This window comes from Anopheles moucheti, chromosome 2, assembly GCF_943734755.1.
Source record: "Anopheles moucheti chromosome 2, idAnoMoucSN_F20_07, whole genome shotgun sequence".
NCBI classification, from domain to species: Eukaryota; Metazoa; Arthropoda; class Insecta; order Diptera; family Culicidae; genus Anopheles; species Anopheles moucheti.
In genome coordinates this window covers 60,683,945-60,709,126 of record NC_069140.1, presented here as the reverse complement: position 1 = coordinate 60,709,126, position 25,182 = coordinate 60,683,945, and the positions used below count along the sequence as shown (strand labels likewise).

General features: G+C 36.6%; 6 protein-coding genes across 12 annotated transcripts; 3 read left to right on the top strand and 3 right to left on the bottom strand.

The window, feature by feature from the left end:
* Window positions 1–220: 220 nt before the first annotated feature.
* On the bottom strand, window positions 221–6,558 carry LOC128310360 (vesicle-fusing ATPase 1-like). Of its 2 annotated transcripts, XM_053046983.1 has the most exons (9): window positions 6,426–6,558; window positions 6,175–6,357; window positions 6,001–6,089; window positions 5,650–5,874; window positions 4,895–5,558; window positions 4,210–4,734; window positions 3,472–3,762; window positions 3,200–3,384; window positions 221–3,131 (listed from the first exon to the last, which is right to left on the bottom strand). In XM_053046983.1, exons 2-9 carry the CDS (start codon window positions 6,181–6,183, stop codon window positions 2,834–2,836), a joined length of 2,286 nt encoding a protein of 761 aa, XP_052902943.1. In that variant the 5' UTR covers window positions 6,184–6,357; window positions 6,426–6,558; the 3' UTR covers window positions 221–2,833. The 2 variants fall into 2 exon arrangements, with proteins under 2 accessions (XP_052902943.1, XP_052902942.1); XM_053046982.1 differs by lacking the exons at window positions 6,175–6,357; window positions 6,426–6,558 and having other exon boundaries at window positions 6,001–6,101.
* A 1,835-nt stretch (window positions 6,559–8,393) lies between these two features.
* LOC128297853 (histone-lysine N-methyltransferase PR-Set7) lies at window positions 8,394–13,037 on the top strand. Of its 3 annotated transcripts, none has more exons than XM_053033564.1 (6): window positions 8,394–8,580; window positions 8,654–8,881; window positions 9,249–10,245; window positions 10,321–10,639; window positions 11,344–11,534; window positions 11,607–13,037. In XM_053033564.1, exons 2-6 carry the CDS (start codon window positions 8,872–8,874, stop codon window positions 11,815–11,817), a joined length of 1,728 nt encoding a protein of 575 aa, XP_052889524.1. In that variant the 5' UTR covers window positions 8,394–8,580; window positions 8,654–8,871; the 3' UTR covers window positions 11,818–13,037. The 3 variants fall into 3 exon arrangements, with proteins under 3 accessions (XP_052889524.1, XP_052889525.1, XP_052889523.1); XM_053033565.1 differs by having other exon boundaries at window positions 8,394–8,881; window positions 9,249–9,317; window positions 9,406–10,245; XM_053033563.1 differs by having other exon boundaries at window positions 8,394–8,881.
* Window positions 13,038–14,953: 1,916 nt separating this feature from the next.
* Window positions 14,954–16,241, bottom strand: LOC128297172 (ubiquitin-conjugating enzyme E2-18 kDa). 4 transcript variants are annotated; one of them, XM_053032768.1, is made up of 4 exons: window positions 16,167–16,241; window positions 15,759–15,854; window positions 15,329–15,515; window positions 14,954–15,266 (listed from the first exon to the last, which is right to left on the bottom strand). In XM_053032768.1, the coding sequence occupies exons 1-4, from the start codon at window positions 16,191–16,193 to the stop codon at window positions 15,115–15,117; spliced, it is 462 nt and encodes a 153-aa protein (XP_052888728.1). In that variant the 5' UTR covers window positions 16,194–16,241; the 3' UTR covers window positions 14,954–15,114. The 4 variants fall into 4 exon arrangements, with proteins under 4 accessions (XP_052888728.1, XP_052888730.1, XP_052888727.1 ...); XM_053032770.1 differs by lacking the exon at window positions 16,167–16,241 and adding an exon at window positions 16,059–16,109; XM_053032767.1 differs by lacking the exon at window positions 16,167–16,241 and adding an exon at window positions 15,987–16,049.
* Window positions 16,242–16,604: 363 nt separating this feature from the next.
* Window positions 16,605–19,058, top strand: LOC128309958 (probable ATP-dependent RNA helicase DDX10). The gene has a single exon (XM_053046474.1). It carries the CDS (start codon window positions 16,641–16,643, stop codon window positions 18,954–18,956), a length of 2,316 nt encoding a protein of 771 aa, XP_052902434.1. The 5' UTR covers window positions 16,605–16,640; the 3' UTR covers window positions 18,957–19,058.
* A 726-nt stretch (window positions 19,059–19,784) lies between these two features.
* Window positions 19,785–20,419, top strand: LOC128310229 (coiled-coil domain-containing protein 86). The gene is made up of 2 exons (XM_053046819.1): window positions 19,785–20,042; window positions 20,102–20,419. Exons 1-2 carry the CDS (start codon window positions 19,891–19,893, stop codon window positions 20,391–20,393), a joined length of 444 nt encoding a protein of 147 aa, XP_052902779.1. The 5' UTR covers window positions 19,785–19,890; the 3' UTR covers window positions 20,394–20,419.
* A 10-nt stretch (window positions 20,420–20,429) lies between these two features.
* On the bottom strand, window positions 20,430–24,547 carry LOC128310228 (DNA replication ATP-dependent helicase/nuclease DNA2). The gene is made up of 9 exons (XM_053046818.1): window positions 24,344–24,547; window positions 24,143–24,279; window positions 23,869–24,088; window positions 22,898–23,789; window positions 22,382–22,820; window positions 21,889–22,306; window positions 21,614–21,807; window positions 20,884–21,541; window positions 20,430–20,782 (listed from the first exon to the last, which is right to left on the bottom strand). Exons 1-9 carry the CDS (start codon window positions 24,545–24,547, stop codon window positions 20,483–20,485), a joined length of 3,462 nt encoding a protein of 1,153 aa, XP_052902778.1. The 3' UTR covers window positions 20,430–20,482.
* Between the last annotated feature and the right edge of the window lie 635 nt (window positions 24,548–25,182).

Here is a 25,182-nt window from a genome sequence, read left to right as displayed (position 1 = left end):
GGACGAGCCCCTTAGTTGCGAAGGAGAGAAGAGTGACCACTGCCTGAACGCCGACTAGTGTCCAAACAAAATTACCTCGGGTAGGGTTTCGTGTGGATTAGAGGGCTTACGAGGGATGCGAAAGATTTCGGTTTAAATAGTTTGCTGCACTCAATTTCTCCTTGCTACTGATTTAAGTTTTATTTTCTAAAACATAATCATTGTTTCTATACATGTTGTTTTAGTGATGTTCATCTCTTGCATAAAGGAAAAATATTTTACTTCCTGTTTCTTAATCATTTCGTGTTAATTTATTCGGCAAAATAATTCGTCCTAAATCCTAACAATTACAGGATTTGAACTTAAATATCCCTAGCGCTAAGCTCGTTCGCTTTGTTGTGCCTACGCACTTCCGATGCAGTCGGCTCGCTTAGTAACGTATAGTAGATGCGGGTGTAGTCACGCGCGCCTGTTCCTACCACTCACGAATCCTTTCGCATGGTCGCTTACATAGTTAAGCCACGCCCATATGAGTGACGCGTTTAATAGTTAGCCTGAGCGACAATCAGAGTTGCCTGAAATTGTTAGCTCAAGAAAAGTTGAGCAACATAACAAAGCACATTTCTACGAGATACCACTTTACTAAGGATCACATAAAGAAACGTGAAGTGTCTAGTGTATACTGTCCTTCAGAAGATATGATAGTTGACCTCCTTACAAAACCTTTGGCAAGGGTGAGAATGCAGAAGCTAGTAAAAATGTTAAGAGTAGCTGCACTGATTTAGTAGGAGTCATTTTTTTATTAACTACTACGCGTTATTACTTACTACGAGTGCTAAATATAGGCAACGAAAATTTCATGAAAACGCAACGAAAAATTCTTTTTAGACTTGAAAAGAGTCTATGAGACTATTTCAACATCACTCTTAGTAAAAATGGTATAAAAATGTTGTGATACTGGGAACCGAATCAACATGATTTGCCAACCAACAGGACCCAAGTGACGTTATTTAATCATGTGGCCTTTACACCAATTGATAATGGCTTAGGAGTACTTGAAAGGAGTGTGTTGGGTCATGTACTGTTTATAATGTATATAAATGATAAATTATGGTGATAGTGGGTGTTAAGGAAACAAGATGTGCCTGTAGATTAAGATGCATCCTTCTAAACAACCAACCAAGATTTTTAACGGTATAACTTTATTGGCGAGCTTGTATTTTGCACATAGAGTTTTAACTGTAATTATGATTTTTATCGCTAGTATGTATGGAACATGATTATGCTACCATTTATTAATTTTATGCTTTATTTATTTATTAACACATTTCATAACTCTTTGAAATTTATAGATAACATTGTATTATTCTTAATAACTCTCTACTATTCAACAACGTCGACCTGATACGCAGAAAGGACAAACACAATATTGTTGAAGTAATGGTAATTAATAATTTGGAACATATTTATAAAAATACACCATAGAATTTACTCAATTCTCTTAAAAATTGATTCAAATACAAGACAATAGGTGATTTAAAATAGCAATTGCTTTAAATTTATCACTGGACTGATCGAAATCAAAGATTCGTTGATTTAAAATAGATTGTATTAATTGACTATAGTCACAGTAAACAAGTTGCACATAACACATTATAACAACCAGTAGTTTGCACACAAAAATTGCTAAACGACGGCACAAAAATAAAAGGACAGAATAAGCAGACATATAGTAAAAACTGTTATGTGTTGTTTTTATGTGCCACTATATATTGGTTGTTGTAATTCCGTTAAGAATTTGTTTTTTATCACTACTGGATACGAAGAAATTTACTACTTTTTACTTTCTCGATTGACAATATTAATTTCAAAAATATGTAGTGTAACAAAATTTTGCTTCAATAATAGATAAGTGGAAGAAATTTCCTGAAGTTAATACCAATACTAAAAACTAAATTCGCTCAAAACATGAAAAATAGAAATACATTTTAATAATCAACACTAGGAATGGCTTTGATCAGGCAATATCATTCTTTCGTTGCTTTCGCTTATACTTAATAAAACAAACAATTATAATTATACACAGAAAGACGAACCATGATGTATTGGTTCAGCTAACAATTACGTCTCAGATTACTATTATATATCCAGACTACTTTTATAATTCTTTAATCCTATGTTTGCTTTTAAGTTATGTGTTGTATTGTGTTCTCTGCAATATGCAATTTTTCAATATGCATTAAGTTGTGGTTAAAATCTATACTAAGCCGTGGTAGAAGTTATATAAGCTTTTAGAGTAATTGTTATTCATACATTTTACACACATACAGTTTTTTATATTTTATGTGGAACTACGTTTCCAACCCGAATGGTGAAAAACAACGCGGCCATTGAATATGCGACAACACTTCCTGTTCGTTGAAAATGTGTATTGAAGAATGATTTGAGCTCAAAGCTCAAATAGATATTCGATCGATTAACCTAATTTTGAACATTGCAGCATAGCAAATATTTATATTAACACAATGTACTAAGCACAGTTATTATATGCAAAGAACATCCTCGTATCTCACGGAATAAATTCCATATTTGCTTTGTTTGAAGTAAAGTCCTGATTTGTTATTGTATCAATTGTAGTTGTTAAATTTAGACCAGCTCTTAGTTAACGAAAATAATTTCAATTCAAACAAATGTTAATTAAAGGGATCCAACGACGAGACTACATTCTTGACAAATTTAGAGTAAGAGTTTTTCAGCCAACTTTTTGTAAAAGGGCAAACTAGCTTGAAAGGAAACGAAATGCTAACTGTAATGTTTAGCGGTGTAATATAAACTTAATTGCTTTCATATTCTCTCAATGTGCCACAGTAGCATCTTCTATAGCACCCTCTTCTTCAAGTTTTGACAAAAATTTCATCATACGTGTTTGAGGATCCATTTGCCGCGCCAAATCAATTAAATCTAATAACTTTTTAATGCCGACAAAAATACGTCTTCCTTTTAAGCGTTTGTAAATAGAAGCCAGTTCATTGCGTCCAAACACATCAGGCTCTTGCTCGAGGACAGCAATCAAATGATCTGCAGTTGACAGGTTCGGTACATGCAGAACAGCAGTGAATGCTGACAACATTTCCATGTCTTCTAATACTTGTCTAAAAATATATATATACATATAAATATCGTATATTGTAACATTATTCGTAATCAAAATATTTCATACCGTCTACTAGTGGTGCAGAGGATAAGAAGCTTTTTGCCTTTTGGTGGAGGTTTTTTCAGTAATACCAAAAGTGCCTGCAGCGTAAGATTAGAGTACCGAGGACCAATCGGTCCATAATCTAGCAACCTCTCGATGTTATCAACGAGAATGCAGCTGAACGTCGAACGATAGGCGTCGTCAAAATACTGATGAAGAGAAAATTATAATAATTTTATGGATTGATTGCAACAATCGAGTTGGCTGTATGTATGCTTTCCGTTGCTTTGTATTACCTTGCGTATTTGCAAACATTTGGCACTCTCTGTAAAACCAACCATTTCATCTGGGCTGCAAACTTTAACGAATGGAAAGTCTGATAATTTTGCCAGTTTCGCTGCAAGAGCAGTTTTACCAGCATTTGGAGGACCTTCCAAAAGTACCGAAACCAATCCGGATCCTTCCGCACCTCGCGCCTGTTCCGTGTATAGAGCACCATCTTCAAGAACATGAGCAACCGGTAAGCCCCAGTTGATAATTCCTCTTGTTAAATAATTTTCGAGAGCTTCTGCTGCTGTACCGAAAGCCTAAAAATACATTTAAAAAATGTCATTTGGTAGTATAAATAGAAATTGAACAAAACTTGATATGAAACAACAATAATTCTTTTACTGACGCATCATACTGAACGCATGCAACTGAACTATCCAAAATATACAGAAAAATGAAAATTAACACCTGCAACCACAATACAAACGCACAAAGGTCAAGAACTTAATATAACCAACACCCTATACCATGTACTACAATTGCCACAGAAGTCATAAACAACATAACCTAATTCTCTTGGAAATATAGGCTAATTAATTAATTAATAAGATAATTTCTGGGCAATTCTATGAGATATAAATATACAGGGTTCAGTACAAAGATGTCCTTGTTAATAAAAAGGCGTAGTTGCTCGATGATTAAAGCAAGCTCCCGGATACATAAATCATACAAACGTATACATACATATACACATAGAAACTTACCGGTTTGATGTCATTTTCGAACGCGTGCAGAAAATCTTCTCTTGTCACCATCAGTTTTTCCATAGCTGCGGGATCTACTTCTACTTTAGAAGCAGCTTTTATCAGACGGTTCATTGCGGTGGATTGCGCAGCTCGTACCAAGCCTTCTAATTCGGCCCCACTAAAGTTTTTAGTCTTTACTCCGAGTTCCCGTAAATCGACATCTGGTGCCAGTTTCTTGAATTCCTTCATGCGTCGAGTATGGATGGACAAAATCTGTACACGACCTTCTTCATTAGGAAGGCTGATTTCCATTTGTACTTCCAATCGACCTGGTCGAAGCAGAGCTTCATCTATCATGTCTCTTCGGTTAGTCATTCCAATAACTAGAATGTTATTTAACTGTTCAACTCCGTCAATTTTTGCCAACAGTTGATTGACAACTGTATCATGTACTCCAGAATTGCCTCCAACAGTACCACGAGCTTTGCAAATTGCATCAATCTCATCGAAAATGATAATGTGTAAACCGCTTGCTGGTCCGAGCTATGAATATACCACATAAAAATTATATAGATGTTAATTCCATTTTTAGAATGCAAAATCACTACATAAATCAATATACTCTATTATTTGTCGATTCAAAGAATGTAGTAGAACACATGTAAACATTTTTATAACACATTTCGCTGCATGTTTTACTCACCCTTTTTTCTTCTTCTTCTGCATCCGCAAATAGTCGACGCACATTAGCTTCTGATTCACCAACATATTTGTCTAAAATTTGCGGACCATTTACTATCTTTGGTTCTCGAGCGTTCAGCATTGTGCCAATCTGTCGAGCCATAAGAGTTTTACCGGTACCAGGAGGTCCGTAAAGTAGAATACCTTTTACATGCTTACATCCAAGTTGCTCCACAACCTCTGGTGGAAAAACGCGAGATGCAAATGCACGCCGAAAAATAGCATTGAATTCTCGGTCCAAGCCACCAATACCCATTCTTCCAAAATCCCAATCAGGATTAATAATGGACTGTCGAACAGCCGTAACACGGCCCTTAGAACGTCCAACAAGATTTAATCCAGAACCTTCCGCTTTTTCAAACGTTACTACCGTATTGGCTAACAATCGGCCAAAATTGACTCTTTTCGGTTCTACAGAACCACCACTAGACCCATTGCTTGAAGTTGATACACCACTAGCCATGGCTGCGGCATCTATGATTTCAAGAGTTTTTACCGCCAAGCAGAGAAGTTTTTTATCTTGAAAATTAAAAACCAATGGCTGCCCGACGGTCACTGCTAAGCCCGCGAATTGTAATAAAAAGTCTCTTGCCATTTGGTCACTGTCGTATGGCTCATGCGTTACACTGTGCAGTGAAATAAAAGAGAGCAGAGATACGAATAAGAATCGATGCAGGCAAATTTACACATTCATATTATATGTTATTTGTTGCTTACGTTTTTTTTTGTAGAAAATCCACTTCTAAAGCGATGCTGCAAAGCACTTCGGAGGACCGTTCAAAATGATACGGTTTGATGCTAATGTCTTGGTTAATCGAAAGTGTTGCCCATTTTCGCTGAAGTAGTGAAAATCCTATGGTTCCAGGATTTATTTCACCCGCAGCTGTGCGTTCAATGAAAAAAATGAAATGCTGACCTGGCGCAGTCGATACGTCGATATACCTGTGAAAATGTTACATACGCATAAAGTCATTGTTGTATTTATTTCAACATTTACTATTGTAAATTGTAAGGATAATGAATAAACAAACTATCAATTCCGCTACTATAATTGTAATCTTTTCTTACTTGATATCCGGAGGAAAGTCACCTGCGCTAACGATAGCTCTATTCTTGAGCGACAATTCATCGGTGGGACACTTAGCTGCTTTCATAATCTTGGAAGACATAAAAGTGGGTGTGAAATAGCAAAATCTCAATCAGAATGTTTTATGGAACTAGTAAATGTTGCGTATCGCTTACCATTGCCATCGCGTAGATTTTGTTAGGTTCTGTACTGTTCAATGTATATGGGAGGATCTAAAATCGATAATCCAGCTGCTTACCACCGTTTTGCTTTCTTTAGCAGAGTTATTTATTAACTAAATCCAATCTGTTCTGAGTGTTGGTTTTGGAATGCACACAGTTTACTTCATACAGATGCAGCTGGATAAGACAATAAAGACAAATTATTAAATAAATTTGCATTACGTACAAGTTACACATTAACTCACCTTGATTTAAATAAATACTGATACACATCCAGTACACCGAGTGGTGAAAACGTTGCACGAAGCACTAAGCTAGCACAATACGCAACATCGAAATATACAGCACGGAACACTGAAAAACAAAGAAACAGCTGCGCATGCTTCAACAATCATTGTGGCATGACCAAAGCCTTTTATAAAGCAGGGTCAAAATGACACTACACGAGGAAGATAGATAATAGATTTAAGGTAAATAGAATGAGATGTGTCTATATAACGATGAGATCGATGCATCGCTCAGATCTAGTTTATCATTTTCAGCTTGATTTTGACATTTAGATTAAAAAGTGTTTAGATGACATTTAGATGAAAAACGTAACGAAATACAGGCATTCCCCGAGATACGCTATTATAGCGAACCACTATAATCCGGGAAAAATCCGCGTAAGTCGAATCCTGGTGCAATTTTGTTTATACTTCAAAGTCACAGAGTCAATTTCCTTACTCGACCTTAAGTCCTTCTCTGGACTTAATTTTTTTACCGAATCAGGCGATTTTAAGAAAGAATACATCAAAATAAGTTAGAAAAAAATGTTTTATGTGACAAAAAGGTATTATCGACCAATTTTCATTCTTTTGCTTAGATTTTGTGCAAGGTCTGTGTAGGATAGAGGTCGAGTAATAGCCAAGATAGAGGTTCGCCATTTTGGATTTCATTTGAGGTTTGGTCGCCCGTGTAAGCTTCCTTGCGTCTAGCCTACTTGTTTACTATATCGCGAAGTTTCACAATTAGCTTGGTCGTTAAAGTTTTCCTTCGTTTTGAATGCCTTTAGTTAAAACAGCAAACTGTTGATGTGGTGCGTGCTGTTTTAACTAAAGGCATTCAAAACGAAGGAAAACTTTAACGACCAAGCTAATTGTGAAACTTCGCGATATAGTAAACAAGTAGGCTAGACGCAAGGAAGCTTACACGGGCGACCAAACCTCAAATGAAATCCAAACCTCAAATGAGTTTTGTGCTGTTTATAAAGTGGTGCGTGGCCATCACCTATTAGTGTTCTGATGCCAAGGGTTGATCACACGATACCAGACTTTCACGTCGTACTGTGAACCGGGAGATATGATGAGCGTCATCCTCTTCCTCATATGTGAAGAGCCTCACCTACTCGTTGCCAAATGATCGCTTTACAAAATCCGATTCTCTGCCTTTTCACCTGCCTTGAACACCAATCATACCTAACACCAATCGCCAAAAAGATCTGCAGATCTTATTCCGGACTAAAATCGAAAAACAGCGACACAAATTTCCAACCAAATCTAAAACAATGAAAATCTTGTTGCTATGACCGGCCCGATTAATCAACACAACTACACACAAAACATTTGAATGGAAAAGGGCGTCCAAACGTCAAATCTCGTGTAACGAACTTTTGGCTACTTGTCAAATTGCTCTATATTACTCGACCTCTATCCTACACAGACCTTGATTTTGTGCTATAAACTAGCTCAGCTGTCAAATTTCCAAAAACCGCGTATCTCCGAATCCGCGTATAAGAGGAACCGCGTATCTCGGGGACTGCCTGTATTCATGGATCGATTTCTTCTTTTCGCGTAACGAATCACATTAATAATTGATATATTTACGTTTATTTCAACAATTTTAGCATATTTCTAGAAAACTTTATACCAATACTTAAATGGAACGTATTTTTTGGAAAATTTTAATTATGACAAATAAAAAATTCAATTTTTCTTACAAAATTACACGTATTCAATTGAAAAATTGAAAATTTGAAATTCGCGGTTTTTTCGAATTTGCGTAACTCGAGTGCCGCGTAACTCCGGAAAAGACTGTACTTATTTTGACCTTTTCTTAAAATGTTGCCAAGCCCTGCAATTCTTCGATGTATCTTGGACCTTCAGGTTGACGACCTGTAAGCTCCTAACTGCCATCTAAATACCTTGGAGAATATGTCCGCATGACAGCTGCGCAAGACCTATTCTTGATTGTATCAAAATTTGCAAATTAGGCTTTATTAAATGTACTTCTTATTAAATGGTCAATATTTGTGTTCGTAATATATGAGCCAAAGATACTTTGGATCGATATTCGATTCGTATTACTTAACTCAGTGTGAAAATAGTGTTGATTAGATGAAAATGAGCTGCACGGAAAATCGTAATAATTGAGGCTAAAAAGAAAAGAAAGAAGAAAAGATGCCATTCCAACTATACGACGCTTAATCTTGCAGTCAAATCTGGACAACTTTAAATTTTAATTTGGTGCGGTTGAATTGTGTTTCCAAAACGTTTGCTACCACTTAAACCCGACGGTATTAAGCAACAATAATCTGTGTGCCTCAATGTGACCACCATTTATCACATTAAACCAATATCAACAGCACGGATAGAGTGTTCCAGCGTGCTAAATCGAACAAAGGGCATACGCTCACCCCAAGAACATTAGAAAATGCTTAAAGGTAGGTTATATTTTGTAGCCCATAGATTCTGTTATTTTAAATATTACATTGTTTGTTTGTTATGTGTGCAACAAATGCCAATGCATGTTCGTTCGTGTTCAAAGCGAACTAAGAACTTATATGATACTTATGGGTAGCGGCAATATCTTGATGCTATGTGCACTCGGCGTTGATAAATTTCAAGGAGTGTACTTATATATCTAAAAATTCGATCCAATGAATTTGTATAGGATTTGTTCCTCTATGCAATACACTACAACTGTGTTTTTTTAATTTGAATTAATTAGTACACTTTTCATTCAGTGTAAGTTTTACAGAAACTCAACAGCTTATGATATGCAAAATTTTTGTCTTCACAATTTTTTAGGTCGACGGACACGAAATGCTGAAAAGATTTCTGCCAAACCTTTTCACGATGATACAGCCAGTCCGAAGCGTAAGGATATTAAATACGCCTCTAAAGACAATAATGACAACGTTGAAGCGGTTCAACAGCTAAATCGCATTACTTCTAAATTGCATAGTGTGGAACCGATGAAACTTCGTGGAGGCCGTGTTAAAACATCGGACATATCACAATATTTGGAGAGAAAAACCAATCTTAAAATTAAAGATGTCATAAACTCTATTGATCCAACACAAACTGACCATCAAAGCATCGATATTACAAACGAAAATGCTGATGACTCTTCCGAGGTGCAATTGTTGGAAATGCCTGCTTCAGAAACAAGAGATGAAGTAGTTGAATCAAGAAAATCAATTAACAATAACATATTTCTACAGGAACCAGTGTTAAGCCTAAATTTCGCAAAAATATCGAACGCACAAAGTCAAAGTTTTAAAATGATGCACAATTCTTTTCTAACAAACTCAGAAATAAAAATTGAACCCTTCTCATCGTCAATGCAACCAAAGATTAACTCTTTCTGGAAAGTAAACAGTATGAAGAGCTCGGAAGATCAGAAAAAGGCATCAATTGTAAATGTTGAACAGCATGTACTAGATCTCTCTAAACCAACACAAGTAACTCAGATCGATTCTACAACCACTGCGGAGAACTTACTGCACGATGAAGATAACTCTTGCGATAGTGGTGACAGTGGAGTTGTTATCCTATCAGGATCGGACGGATCTGTTGTAACGTTGTCGCACATAAATGACCATACTGATTCGACGATGAACAGCGACCAAATAAAATCTTCTGAGAAGCGAAAAAAGCCAGCCACTCCTCACAGAATTCTGTGTCCCTCGCCTGCTAAAAATGCAATAATCTATTTGCAAAGTCCACCAGGTCTGTTAAATGTTGCTTCTTCAGAAAACGGTCGTAGCAAAAAACGAACCGCTACCAATAAATCTCGAAAAAGGTGCTTGCGAATTTCATCTAGCTGCTTGTATGAACCACTTGCTTATAATATTTTTCTCTTTCTATTATCTTGAAGGCTAATTGTTAAAGATGATGCAATTTCGAAAGGTGTAGCAGCAAAATCGGGTACAGAATTAAAACCCCAGAAACAAGATGATTCTGAATGCGAAATGTGTATTTCAATCAGACCAGAGGAAAAAAATAAGATACAAGTGCAAAACCAGCAACTTTTTGTTGGACACGCTAATCCTAAACCGGCCACTGGTTGCAGTAAAAAAATTACGGAATTCTACCCCATAAGACGAAGTGTGCGGAAGACAAAAAAGGAAGTTCAAGTTGAGCGGGATCGTGATATCGAAAAAGCCATTAGAGAAGGACGCGAAGAAGGGCTGAAGGTAATTAAAAAAGATATATATTGCAATCATGTTTGAACACAAAAGGATAATTTGGACAAAATTTCAATTCATATTTTTAAATTTAATTTCTTTAATCATCCATCCAACATTGGGCATTTTCCTTGATGATATGATGTTTCCATCTACTTAAGTAGTTGTTTATTTTGGAAAATTATTATTAGAGCTTACAGGTCATTTTATTTCACTTTATTTTTGCTTTGGGCTAATAGGCTAATTAATTTTCTGCAATGCAATGCATGAAAAATAGCTTCATTGGGCATTAGTTTATCGATCTTTAATAATATTTTAGTTATCTCTTAACATATTTAACCATGCAAATCAATTTTTCAAACGTTCCTGTTTTGTGAGTTTTTACAATGCATATTTGACATTTGTTATTTGAAATAAGCATCCATGAAGAATATAAAGATATTATCCAGTTCATTTGCTGACGCGTAATTAAAATACGCTAACCCTACGAAATAAGCATTCTAAAATTTTTGTTGATCATGAACTTCCTAGTCAACCTCATAGCCAAGTGGTCCAAGAGGCCAGAAATTCCTAAAGCATACAAAAACAAGAACAGCGTCATAATCGTAGATAAAAACGTCGTAATATGAACGAAAAAAACCTTATGAATTGAGAAATTATTTGAGTGGTGTGAATTACTAATGCTAAATTGTTGTTTGTTTTCTATTTTGTAGATCGAGCAGTTCGAAGGTAAGGGCCGTGGAATTGTAACAACACGCCCTTTCTCCAAGGGTGAATTTGTTGTAGAATATATTGGCGACCTTATAAGTGTTTCCGAAGCAAAACAACGAGAGCAAATATATGCAAAAGATGATAATACTGGTTGCTACATGTACTACTTCAGGCACAAGAGTCTACAACATTGGTAAGATTATATTTACGTTGTCAACATTTCCTTACCTGCTTTACTCAATTCAACTATGTTCCTGCTTTTTAGTATTGATGCAACAGCCGAGAGTGGAAAACTGGGACGCTTAGTTAACCATTCCCGAAATGGTAATCTGGTTACCAAAACTGTTCCTATCAATAATCGGCCACATCTTGTTCTTATTGCCAAAGAGGATATTGGAAAAGGCGTTGAAGTGACATACGATTATGGAGACAGATCAAAAGAAGCTTTGCAACATTATCCGTGGTTGGCATTATAATTATGCATAGACTCAAAATCCTACGATTGACTTATTGAGCTTAGTTATAATTTTTTTTCGCAAGGTTCTTGTTCTTATTGTTTTGTAATATCTGTGTCTTGAGAATAGTTTATGTATGTAATGTAATTCGAATTTGTGTATACGCCATTCTCAGTTAATGCAAACAAAAAATTGGAATGCTAAAGCTTAGGGAATAAACGACAAATTCGTGAATCACTAATAATCATGTTTTAGTTCTTGTAAGACACTGTAATGTACGACAAGTTATCCTTGATTCTAGAAGGAATAAAGTGGTAAAAGATTACCTCAATCTTCGCTATATAGACAGCTTATAGAATAGAAAAAAACAATCAATATCAAACAAAACATTTGGTTTACGTTTGTTTCACAATATAGTTTTTTATTCATATTTATTCCGTGAACTAAATGAGAATTGTGTTGTGCAAGATATCTTGATTCATTTTGACATTAAGTATAACTAGAAAAATTCACTAGCAAAGATAAGGGTTTTCTTTCTGCAAATCACAAGTCTTATGTTAATCCATGCTCTATAAACATTACTTTAAGCCCAATTAATGATGAATTCAAAATTAATGATTCATGAACACTTACATACTATACAATTATGTACAACCTGGATTTAAAGCATAATAGATTTAAAGTTTAAAAATAGGTAGTACATTAGTAAATTACATTAATCCCTTCGTGTGGTTCGTATTATTTTTTTTAATTGCCTAGTAGCGACATGTAAACAGCATATTTGTCTTCTGATTCAAACAGTGCACTCATATTGCGTTAGTTTCATTTTAATATATTTTAAATCATATTTGTTTATCACTTTGCAGAAAACAATATTTGAAAAACGATAGGCACATGAGCCATTATGGATTAAATTTGATCGGATCACATAAGCAGGATGTAAAATATCACTGCAGACAATATAAATGTCTACGAAGAAGGCCAAATCACGCCTAGATCGATAAAAGGCGTCAATGCATTAGGAAAAGCAGAAGCAAGCGGTACAAAAAACTAATTTAGTTATTTGATACACAAGGATATAAGTTTCACTATTATACGTTTATGTAAGTTAATTTTTTGTTAGCAAACTGATTAGTTTGTATTTGCCGTTGTGTGAATAAAATAATCACATAACATAAAATAACAAAATATAAATAGAATTTGAAGTATATTCGAATATAAAATTGTTTACATTACTTAAATACTTTCTATCTGGGTTATCAAATCGGTTATTGGAAGCAAAACTTCAGCTACCCATCACATTTCGGTTGCACTCGGTACACTTCTTAACATTGGGCATTTGCCTTGAATATATGGAAGTTTTCTTGCAGTAGAGTTCAGAATATTACGATTATTATTGCTTTCAGTATGTCTACAGTGGACTGTATCATATTTTTTTAATTCATACCTTTATGTAAAGCAATATCACGGTGTTGGTTAGATATCTAAATAAAACGTAAATTCAAATCACTTGATTTGGTAAATTTATCCTGAACGGTTTGTCAACGAACCAAAAATGGCTTCGAATTTAGAAACGTGCATCTCATTGATTTGCGAATTGTGGAACCATCTTATCCAGAGATGTCATAAATGCGGCCTACGATGCCGAATCCAATTGCTTACAAAACGAAAATTTTGTCTAGTGCACGCGACTTGCATAGTTCTAACGTGTTAAAAAAAATTACAGTGTTTCGTTCCAGTTTACATATGGTGAATTGGAGAAAAAGTGTATTCTAATTGCTGCCGAAGACATTTGCCCATAGCGCGTGCAGCGTATTGAACATTAATAGTATATATAATTACAGTGACACAATCTATTTCCAATTTAGCCAAAAATATTGAGGAACAATTATTTAATAAAGTTAAACAATTTATTGCGTTTTCATTTGATATCGCCGAGGGTATACACGTTACATTCAGTCTTCAGACCATAGCATCAACGGTTCATCTGTTTCAAGCATCTCCAGCGGTTCCAAAAGAATTCATTTCTGTATCGAAAAGTCACTGGTGATGAGAAGTGGATTTATATTGAGAATCCTAAGCGTAATCAAATAAGACCTATCACGTAAGACCAAATCGGTCAAAAAACAATAATCTTTGAGTGGTGGGACCAGCAGCGCTTCTCCGAATATGATGTCCAAAAATAGGTCGGTAAATGGTTTTCATCGAAGCCCAAACAATTTTATTGGAATGGGATTCACAATATGCATGAGTGCTAGGAGAAATGTGTATAAACAATCGTGTACTACTTTGAATAAAAAATATTTAATAGTTTCCTCGGAAACCGCTTTTTTCCGCGAAAAAACTGGACATATTCCACTTATACACCTGATACATTCCGACCTGTTTCTTCGTTGCAAGAGTAACTAGCGGCCATGGGATAGAATTAAGTTTCGTAGCCCTAAAATGGTTATGATAGTAGAACTAAAAACAGAAGTCTTCTGACGTATCTGCAGCAGAACTTCAGTTGGACCATCTAAAATGTCCTTATACGATAAGTGCCCACGTTAGTACGTGTTAACTGAGATTATTCTAAAATCCTAAGGATGATCATCTTGTTCTATAATAGCTTTAATAGCTAGTTTAACCACAATATTAACAAGATATATCATGTTTCGCACTCGACATGAGAGAGTCCTTCCGGTTGAGTCTCAGTCACTGGTGAGAATTTAACAAATTTAACATTCTCATACTTATAAGCAGCAAAAGTATCAAATTATTAAAAGTTGTTTCTGTTCATATATACGTAGTTATGGGAGCTAATACATCCACACGTTACAAATGAGTTATTGAGTTGTAAAAATCGATGTGAAATATTTCCTGCAACGGCTGATTTTTGCCGTACCCACCGGGTATAGTAGATATTAAGTTCACGCCGATAAACATTGGTATTTAGTTCAATCAATTGGACTAACGACCAGCAATTCGGCGAAAGAACTAGAAAATTGTAAAATCTCACAAAAAAAAATAATTGTCAGAGGGATTTCTTATTTTTGTTATCGTAAATGTCGTCATTCATATTTTCATACCGTAAGCAAAATTACCTTAAATAAATCCCATATCGGTTATTAGCTGCAATAATCAAAACAAACATAAAATGAAGTTAATCCTCTCAATGCTTTGTTGTTTGGCCCTTCGACTCAAGAATAAAATATGTATTTGAATTACATCCTTACATTCATCATCTTCATTACCACGGTCTGCAATTTACAATCGCTTCGATCGATCATCGATTTTAATGGTAATCTTGGTTAACCATTCTACATACGTTCTTTCTCTTTATTCCGGTCGCTTTTCGCTGTGCTTCCTGGTGTGTTCTTCGGCATTCTTGGTAAATTTTTTTCTATCTTTCAGAAACTCCTCTGCTAGATCTGCCCGTAAAGGATGTTCTGGCTCGGGATCGTTAACAAGTTCTATCAGTGCTTGTATAACTGCAACAAATGATTACAATTAATTTGGTTTGCTTAATCCATTTTCCAATAATTATACTAACCTTGATCTGTTTTTGTAGCCGGTTTCCAATTCTCGGCACTTATAATAGGTAGACAAACCTGTCCTTTTTCATCTATGTTTGGATGGTATATTTTAGTTTTAAACGAAATCTTTGGTGGTTTGAAGGGGTATTCGGCTGGGAAATTTATCTCTATTCTAAAAGCACCCTTGTTGTAGGGAACATTGTCCTTTGAAGTATAGAACGAGGAAGAAGAGAATTGCGTATCAATTAGGAGGTAAATAAAGACCCTTTCCGCATCGCCCCATTTTTTTTTTGGCGAGGCTATGCGGAAGAAAGGTAGTATAATTAAAAATAAACTAACTAAAGTTTTCACTTCCCATGCATTTATCATTCAATATTATTGGAATAGATACAAATGGCAATAAAATATACATTCTATTTGATTATAAAACTTCAGTATTGTTCTTACCGGTACAATCAATCCTGTCCATAGCAGTAAATTAGCTTCATCCACAAGAATGTCACGAAAAGATTTCATGCCCGATGCTCGAATGTCTGCTAGCTCCTGCATAAAAATAATACACAAATACATATGACAAAATGAGAAAAAAGTCATTCGAGTATTGCATTTTGTACAAAACGGCACTGCTTAAGCAACTAAAAATTTCTCATAACTGCAATACAGTGGTTGTATTACATTATACAAGGTCTTCCCATCAAATCTTGGTACCCCGTAACACTGCATAGGGTGCGACAACTGAATGCTTACGAAAATTGTGCATTCTTAATAACAACTTTTTATCACAAACTGTTGTTGGAGTTATATGTATTAGCACTATCCAGGAAAATAAAATTACCAGATCACAGAAAATCTTACTTTCTGCAATCTCCTTGTGGCTGCCATTTTCCTCAAGTTTCTTAAAATAAAAAAATTGTTGTTTGCAATTTGACAGACTGTGTTCTTCATCCTCAAGAACAAGATATATCTACAGATCAAGATGAATATTTACAGATATTCCACTGTTGGCTACGATATGTCAAAATAGAACGTTTTGTTTTCGACTGTCTTGTTATGAAGCAGGCGAAAGTTGAGTCGTTCAGTATACATTCGTTCTCAGCGAACTATTCATTTCATTGCAAAAAGCATCTGTAGATAATTATTCGAATAATAACTCTTTCCCCAAAATTATATTCCAATGTTGGATACAAATTGTTAAATTTACCTCCCATCTAAAGACCTTGCAGAATCCTATAACGTCACTGTATTGTCTTGTATTTTGTAAATGGTTGAGCCTTGCAAACGAGAACAAAACAAAATCAGCAAAAGCACGTTTCTAGCATTTGCTCCGGAATGGGTAAAGTACGCGTGAATAAAAAGCACATTAATTTTGCTAGACAAAATAAGTTTAAAACCTCTAAAGTGCGCTGTAATCGAACAGGTGGTAATAATGCGAAACATAATTCCATCCAAGAAGAGGTACAATTATGTTTCCCACAACAAAACTTGAAACAGTACAAGCGATTCAAGTTACATCTTTCCTGGAGTGAAGAAGAGGAAGAAATCAAAATATTAACTCAACGTTACTCTAAAGAATCTACACGCGTTTCCGGTACAATTGAAACATTCAAAGATTTCCCCCTTTCGCAAAAAACTCTCACTGGGTTAAATGAGGCGAATTTCACCAAACCTACCATAATTCAGCGAGAATCTATTATACCTGCATTGTGTGGTAAAGATATTGTGGCAGCAGCGAAGACGGGCAGTGGCAAAACGTTAGCGTTCGTAGTTCCCATCTTGGAACGGTTATTTGTGGAAAAATGGACTCGCATGGATGGTCTTGGGGCACTTATAATTACTCCTACACGAGAACTTGCTACGCAAATATTCAAAACGACGGCACAAGTTGGAAGTCATCACGATTTTACCACAGGCCTACTAATTGGTGGACAAAATCTAAAAATCGAACGAAATCGGCTACACAACCTGAACATCATTATAGGCACACCGGGCCGTTTATTACAGCATATGGATGAAAACCCTTTATTTGATACAACTAATTTGAAGATTCTTGTGCTAGACGAGGCCGACAGATGTCTGGATATGGGATTCGCTGCGACAATGAATTCCATAATCGAAAACCTTCCGGATGTCCGTCAAACTTTACTGTTCTCTGCCACACAGACAAATTCGGTTCGCGAATTAGCTCGAGTCAAACTGGTAAAACCCATCCGTATTGCTCCACACGAGCATGAACAAATCGCTACTCCTAGCAAGTTGCAGCAAAGCTACGTGGTAGTAGATCTTTCTGCTAAACTAACTATGTTATGGTCTTTTTTGTATACCCATCCAAAGCAAAAAATCATAGTTTTCTTTTCGACTTGCAAACAGGTGAAGTATTTCTACCAAATTTTTAAAAAGCTGCGTCCTGCGTCGTTGCTCCTTCCTTTGTATGGAGGAATGAATCAAGAAAAGCGCAATAATATATATGCCGAGTTCTGCAAAAAGAAAACAAACGTGTGTCTGTTGGCGACGGATGTAGCATCGCGTGGACTCGATTTCCCCAAAGTAAACTGGGTCGTACAAATGGACTGCCCAGAAGATGTTGTCCAGTATATTCATAGAGCCGGACGAACAGCAAGGTTAAATATCAGTGGCGAGAACTTACTCGTGTTGTTGCCGCACGAAGCACGCGGCATGCTAAAGTTACTAGATAATAGTAAAATACCCATAAAGGAAATAAAAATTGATGAACGACAACTGTTTTCACCTCTGGCAAAAATCCAATCGATCCTCGCCCAATTTCCTGAGTTAAAAGAATGCGCGAAACGTGCATTTGTTGCCTACATCAAGTCAGTCGCATTGATGAAGAATAAAGAGGTTTTTCAATTGCAAATATTGAACCTCGATGAGTTTGCAAGATCTTTGGGATTAAGCATTACACCTCGTGTACGCTTTATTTCGCGCACTTCAGAAAGAGGTTCGGATGCGATATCAAACAAATGTTTTATCCCAGGCACTAATACCAGAGATAGCAGTGAGGACGATGATCAGGATGTAGAAGATTTTCTGCAAGTAAAGCGTATCGACAATGATTTAGAACGTTCAACAAAGGATGAACAAGGCAACACAATGGAAAACTCCTATGCTGCAACTAATGTAAACCACGCAAATGCGACAAGGAAACGAATGTCTAAGCACAAAATCATGAAAAAGTCCTTGTCCATTAGCAAACGTACCGCATTCGACGATAATGGCATGCCTGTTAACCCTGATGATAGAAACGAAAATGATGCTTACGATTTAACGGAAGCCCGCTTAAGGCTGGAACAGCAAGATGAGGAAGATAAAAAACGTTACAAAGCATTGAAGAAAGCAAAACGTGTAACTGTAAAGGAAAAAGCACGGCAACTAAAAGGGAATGATGTCTGCACTGTGGCTGATGATTTCGGTAGTGAAAGCGATACTGGCGTAAATCTTGATTGGCTTCCAGATCCGGACAAAGTATATGACACAAAATATGTAAAAGATTCACTGACTGAAACGGCAGAACTTGCAAACGGTCAACATATGCCAACGTCCAAAAAGAGAAAACGAAAGTTGCTGCAAAATACTCGTGCATTAACTTTGAACGATACAGAACAATTGGTAATGGAAATGTTGAAGTAAAATTTTGAGTGCTAACTTTTAAGCTGTATTCGCAGTCGTTTATACGTCCATCGCAATGGAAAATAAATCATAATAACGATCAACTATGGTTTCATTCATCAAGAATGCAATAATAAAAATATAAATGATTATTTTAATATTCATTCGAAAAATAGAGCACAATTGTATACTATGAAGCATTATACAGGCAGTCCCCGAGATACGCTATTATAGCGGACCGCTATAACCCGGGAAAAATCCGCGTAACTCGAATTTCCGCGTAAGTCGAATCCAGGTGCAATTTAGTTTATACTTCAAAGTCACAGAGTCGACTTCCTTCGTTGGACTTAATTTTTTCACCGAATCTGGCGATTTTAAGAAAGAAATGTTTTATGTGACAAAAAAAAGGTATTTTCGACCAAGTTTCACCTTTTTGAATAGATTTTGTGCTATAAACTACAGCTATAGCTCAGCTGTCAAATTTCCAAAAACCGCGTATCTACGAATCCGCGTATAAGAGGAACCGCGTATCTCGGGGACGGCCTGTACTTGGCACGAACAAAAAGTGAAAACTGTGGCCAAACAACGCAAGGTACAAGCCACACAAGCCAAAGATACGATGACAAGCTGGGTGACACACACACTCGCGACCACGCACATATCTACATAGGAGAAGCAAAGGCTGTTCGACAGCTAGCCAATTTGTACAATCTGTCCCTCTGGGGAAAATCTGTTATGTCGGAAAATAAACATCCATTGCGATTGTCAAATTAAAATCCATGATGGCGTTCATTGCGAAGCGCTAAGTCACATGAACAGAAAAAGTACGTGACTGGCCAAATAGAGTCATGTTGGTATACCATGTGGTTTCATTCTGTAAACAAATCCTGCTGGATTACGCCGGAAAATAGTATCGTCTAGGGCGAATAAATAAGCAATTACGAAGCGAGAAAAAATGAAACCTAGTTTTGAGCCTACGTCCAGCAAACAAAAACCAGGCGCAGCACAAAATGTTACTACACCGAATTCTGGCGATAATGAAGCGAAAATTAAATCGATGAGAGGAAAACCAAAATCGGGTAGAATATGGAAATCTCAGAAAGAGCGGTGGGTAATGTATGTAAACAAAGTGTTATGGTACTATATGCTTAATGTTTGTTTCTTAGATTTGCTACGATAAAGAAGAGTATTCGTGGCAAAAAAACTTCGCAACAAATCGCATACAGAAATGAAATTAAACACATCAAAGAATTGTCCCAATCAATTAAGGAATCAAGACGACGGGAGAACGAAGAGAAACGTCTACGACGTGAGGATAACAAACGAAGAAGACTGGAAAATGAACAAAAATCGGAAATCGTACAAATCATCACAAATTCTGCTAAGCTTAAAAGAATGCGAAAAAAACAATTGCGCATGATTGAAAAGCGTGACTTGAGCAAATTGAACATAGTGTAAGCGGATCGAATAACAAAAAAATGTTGAAACGTAAAAAATTGTTTTTTTATGTCTTCTAAAACGTGAAAACAAGTACATGAAAATGGCCTTTACTCCGACAACGTAGCTAGCAATTCAAATGCATTAACCCATTCAAACCCATCTTTTTTATCCACAACGTGAATGTGGCTTGCCTTGCTTGCCACATTAAATAACGTGTTGAAAGTACTGTACGAATCAAGTGTCGCCCTATCGCCAATAATGATGAACTTCTCTTGTGCTCTAGTGATCGCAACGGTCAGTCGTCGTTTGTCGTTTAAAATTTCGTTAGCGCTGCTGTCTGTTCTGGCGTTATAATCAGTAGCCGCAGTGGCGGGATCAATTGACTTCGTGCAGGAAAATATTATTATCTGGAACAACACAGAACAGCATTCATTAAAATTATATTTGCGATAATATTTCAACCGCATGATGTAATAGACACACTAGCACGTAGCAGACAAATATTTACCTTTTTATCTTTTCCTTGGTATTGGTCAACGGTGTTGACCTCGATGGTGCATCCACAGGTTTCGAATTCTTCCTTTTCACTCTCAAGCATATCTGCCTTCGAGGGTATTTTCAAACCTTGCAGAAGGCAAGTCGTATGTCTGCCCTCTAGTTTCCGAATTTTGCTTCGTATTAAATCCACTTGTGCACGAAAAGGTGCTATAATGCCTATAGATTCACCTTTAACACCAGCTTGAAGCAATGCATGGCAGATGTATATTACCAAAGCAACTTCCGAAATGTTTGTACATTTCATAAGATTTTTCGCAAAACGATTTTGATTGCTCAACGACAACGTTGTTTCGTTCAATTCTTGATAACGGATACTCAATTTATATGTGTTACCCGTATTTATAATGACAGCCGATAGGTCAATTTGGTTAGAAATCGTTTTCATTAACCACCTCTCGACTTCGTAGATTCTACGCACTGTTGACAGGTTGGGAAGTTTGAGGGTGGCATTAGCAACAACATCATTCCCACATATCAGTTTGCCGTTGTAGGTAAACTCGTTCGCTAATTTTGTTAAAACACGATTCATTCGGTACTGTTTTGGAAGTATGCAGTAGGAACCTTCTTGATCCAATCGATGAAACAGACTTTCTGCAGCTCCAAGAGACCTAAATCGTGGTAGTTTTCATAATAGTCAAAACTTGTTTACCCTTCGAATTAAAATATAAAGGTAACATTACCGCGCCGAAGCAGATTTAACCACAGGTGGAAGCTGTTCTGGATCTCCGACTAATAGGAATTTCTTACAGCGGAGCAGAGGACGAATAATGCTAGTTTGAAAAACTTGTGTTGCTTCATCTACGATGCAATAATCGAATACACGTTCAGAAATTAATGCATGTCCCGTTCCCATACATGTTGTCGCGACGATTTGCTTTAAATAAAAATATAAAAACGAAAAATTAGCTATCTACCAAAGGCCTGGAAAGGTACGTTTGTAACGCTTTATGCTTACATATTTCCCGTACAATTCTGTCAATTTTTCCGGGCTATCACAATTCTCAGCCAGAATAGTTTCTGCAAATGCTCTTACCGATGGATCGATTCGATCCATTGGTCCTAACCGAATGAAGCTTAGCTCTGTGAAGGGAATTAATCGTTTTAAAATGTTATCAACCGCAGAATGCGTATTGCTGGTCAACAGAACAGATTGCCCCAAGAGTGATAATAGCCTTATAAGACCTATAATAGTTTGAGTTTTCCCAGTACCAGGCAAGCCTTTCATCAAACAATAGGTTTCGGCAGCAGCCGCTTTCAACGCTGCCTCTTTTTGATGGCGATTCAATTGTTTCAATATTTCTTTGGCTTTTGGAACCATCGACTGGCTAAGAATTCCATCGGAGAAAGTAGCTATTTCGCGATCGATGATAATTCTATAAGAAACAAAAAAATCCTCAGTAAACCTGTTGATTTCAAATAAATTTTAGAGTAAATATTACATCATTTACCTGCGAATTCGTGCCCCTGCCTCGTCGTTGTTAAGAAGCATAGCTAAATTAGACAAATCGAAGCCCGACGATTTTACTGATGCATTCTTATCCAGAATGAATTGTTCACCACTATAGTTAACTGACAAGTCTCGTTCAAAGCATACAACTAGTTCATTCCCGGCACAACTAATAACGTGCCCAGATGCAATGGCAATCCGCTTATTGGTGCTACAAACAATGTATTCGCCTGCTTGAAAAGCATCAATGGTTTGAGGCACCGTATTTTCCTCTTCGGCATCAGAATCAGAACCATTGGAAGGTTGATTCAGCGAAAACGTATGAAAGTATTGATCATCTACGGCATGTACCGGTGAAAGCAGATTGAGTCCAGCTATGCACCAACCGTTTTCAGAACGTTCCTTCGCTGGTAAATTCCAAATGTTTCTTCCAGTATGCGCTACGCATTGCAAAAAAAAAACAGACACCATTGTGTAATCTATTTCTACGACGTATTTAATTTTACAACGTACTTACATTGAGCTGATTCTTTCATCTCCAGATAAATCAGTCCAGTCCACCGAATAAAGTAATCAATATCACTGTTTCTTAGATGTTCACACGCAGTTTCCGCCAGCATATTGAATTCATGTGATGTACTACTGATGCGAAATTCATGTTCGCGTTTAGACAAAGTTGCACAAACCGTGCTGTACTGACATTTTGCACATGCTCTTTGATTATTGATAGGTGCTGGCAGTGTGGGTTTCAACGGCAGTGTTTCCTCAAAACCGGTGTTTCCATTTTTGTTTGTTTTCATCCAAACACTAAAAAACCGGCTAACTTCATTTCGTAACATTATCAAATCCCGTTTCATGTTACGGTTCGATGCTACACGGCTACATTTTCCGTCGCGCAAGTATACCAATAGACCGGCGCTAACGTCGTGACCAACGAGTTCCATCATCATTTCGTATAAGGCTAGCTGTCCAATGTGTTCGAAAGATTTACTTTCAGATCCCGTTTTCAGTTCCAATGGCATGGTTTCACAATGTTTCGATTCATTATCACGCGCTACGGACACCGTTGCATCGATTCTGCCCTTTATACCTAATTGATGGCACCAGATGTTTTCCTCGATGTCATTTATCTCGCAGATCGAAATTTTATCAGAGTCAGTAGCAGGTTTAATTTTATGCATTCGTCGGAGGTGGACATGTTTTTTTATAAAGGTGTCTATTTCCTTAAGATACGGGTCAATCAAACAAAACGCTTCTTTAATGCTCATCTTTGCAGCAAACAAAAAGGATATAATTCTGCGTGATTTCATAACATTTTCAGCAATTGTTTGTATATCTGTTAAGGACTCGCAGGATTTATCTAAAAGACACCGTTGAAAAATACAATGCGCTAACATTCCAATTACCATCTTTTTAAGGAATATAAAACGAAAAACATATTGCATTAAAATATGTTCGTGTAACCAGCAGTGTTGCATTTTAAAATACCTGGGTATTTTCCGATCCTGGAACACGAAATAATTCCTGCAGAACTCCCCGACGCTGGCAAAACAATGAACTCATTACTGTGGTACAGGACACTAATATGTCCGGATCCGTAACAAAAAAACCATAGTCAGTATTCACTATAAAGTATTCGGAGTTAGCGTTCTCTTTCGTGGCCAACACTGATATTGTTAGCTCTGGTGCAATACCTTCAATCGTGTTCCTAAAATATAAAGGATATTTGAATGTTATTTCTGTACAATATTTTATTACTTACCATGGGTGTAGCAGGTGGCATATAGCCTTTTCTTTACAACGTTTTCCTTCCAAAATTACTTTTACACGCTTATTGTCTAGTTGTTCGACGTTTAACACTTTGCACCGTTGCCATGTTGATAAATCCAAGGTGAAATGCTTAAATCGAAAAGTTGTTAATAAGAAGCCATACATTAAAAATGCTCACTTTTTTCATTATTACCCCTTCTTTTCCGTCGAAATCCAAATCAGGCCATTCTTCATCCCACTCCATCGACGAATCAGTAATGGTTGCACCAGTTTTAAATTCGTTTGAGAGCGGTACGGCGACGCCGGCTTGATTAACCTTAGCAAATTTTGAGCAATTTGTTTCAACTTCCACAATTTTACCAGGAGATTCAATGACTGAAGAGATTATTCGTTTCATATTAAGCACGCACTTTAGGACACAAGGGTGCCGCAATTATTAAATTTTGCTGGGCTGCACAAACGCGTAAATTTGCGGAATAAATAAATTTATGTTAAGAACCCGCCAAAAATCAAAACGTCAAACAGAGTCCATATGGAATCTTCTTCTTCTTTTTGTCAAAAGTTTGTTTTCCTTCTATTATACCAGGCTGGATCACAATTGAGTTTGACTGCCTCTTTACCAAAGTACAGGCAGTTCCCGAGATACGCTGTTCGGAGATACGCGGTTTTTGGAAATTTGACAGTTGAGTAGGTTAACAGCACAAAATATAAGCACAAAGATGAAAATTTGGTGGAAATATTCTTTTTATCATATAAAACATTTGCTTTTAAATTATTATGATGTAATCTCTCAAAAATCGTCTGATTCGCTGATAAAATTAAGTCAAAAAAGGAATTCAACTCTGTTACTTTTAAGTATAAACGAAATTGCACCAGGTTTCGACTTGGGCGGAAATTCTAGTTAAGCGTATTTTTCCGGGCTAAAATAGCGTATCTCGGGGACTGTATGTAGATCAATCGTCTGGCGGGGAGAGTACAAACATGTTTTATCCAAGAACCTGTTACCGGTATTTCACATACGCGCCATTTTCT

Excerpts from the sequence above, each read along its gene's own strand:
- LOC128297172 (XM_053032767.1), bottom strand. The coding sequence starts at position 16,034 with ATGCAGTGTTACGGGGTACCAAGATTTGATGGGAAGACCTTGTATAAT. Across the intron at positions 15,516-15,758 it reads GGACAGGATTGATTGTACCG|GACAATGTTCCCTACAACAA; the intron begins GTAAGAACAATA and ends TATACTTCAAAG. Across the intron at positions 15,267-15,328 it reads GGCTACAAAAACAGATCAAG|TTATACAAGCACTGATAGAA; the intron begins GTTAGTATAATT and ends CATTTGTTGCAG.
- LOC128310360 (XM_053046982.1), bottom strand. The coding sequence starts at position 6,101 with ATGTCTTCCAAGATTATGAAAGCAGCTAAGTGTCCCACCGATGAATTG. Across the intron at positions 5,559-5,649 it reads GATTTTCTACAAAAAAAAAC|TGTAACGCATGAGCCATACG; the intron begins GTAAGCAACAAA and ends TTCACTGCACAG. Across the intron at positions 3,132-3,199 it reads CTCTGCACCACTAGTAGACG|ACAAGTATTAGAAGACATGG; the intron begins GTATGAAATATT and ends ATATATTTTTAG.
- LOC128310229 (XM_053046819.1), top strand. The coding sequence starts at position 19,891 with ATGAAACCTAGTTTTGAGCCTACGTCCAGCAAACAAAAACCAGGCGCA. Across the intron at positions 20,043-20,101 it reads TGGAAATCTCAGAAAGAGCG|ATTTGCTACGATAAAGAAGA; the intron begins GTGGGTAATGTA and ends TTTGTTTCTTAG.
- LOC128310228 (XM_053046818.1), bottom strand. The coding sequence starts at position 24,547 with ATGAAACGAATAATCTCTTCAGTCATTGAATCTCCTGGTAAAATTGTG. Across the intron at positions 24,089-24,142 it reads TGCCACCTGCTACACCCATG|GAACACGATTGAAGGTATTG; the intron begins GTAAGTAATAAA and ends TTTATATTTTAG. Across the intron at positions 22,307-22,381 it reads GCAGGGGCACGAATTCGCAG|AATTATCATCGATCGCGAAA; the intron begins GTAAATGATGTA and ends TGTTTCTTATAG.
- LOC128297853 (XM_053033564.1), top strand. Across the intron at positions 10,246-10,320 it reads ACCAATAAATCTCGAAAAAG|GCTAATTGTTAAAGATGATG; the intron begins GTGCTTGCGAAT and ends ATTATCTTGAAG. Across the intron at positions 10,640-11,343 it reads GACGCGAAGAAGGGCTGAAG|ATCGAGCAGTTCGAAGGTAA; the intron begins GTAATTAAAAAA and ends TCTATTTTGTAG.
- LOC128309958 (XM_053046474.1), top strand. The coding sequence starts at position 16,641 with ATGGGTAAAGTACGCGTGAATAAAAAGCACATTAATTTTGCTAGACAA.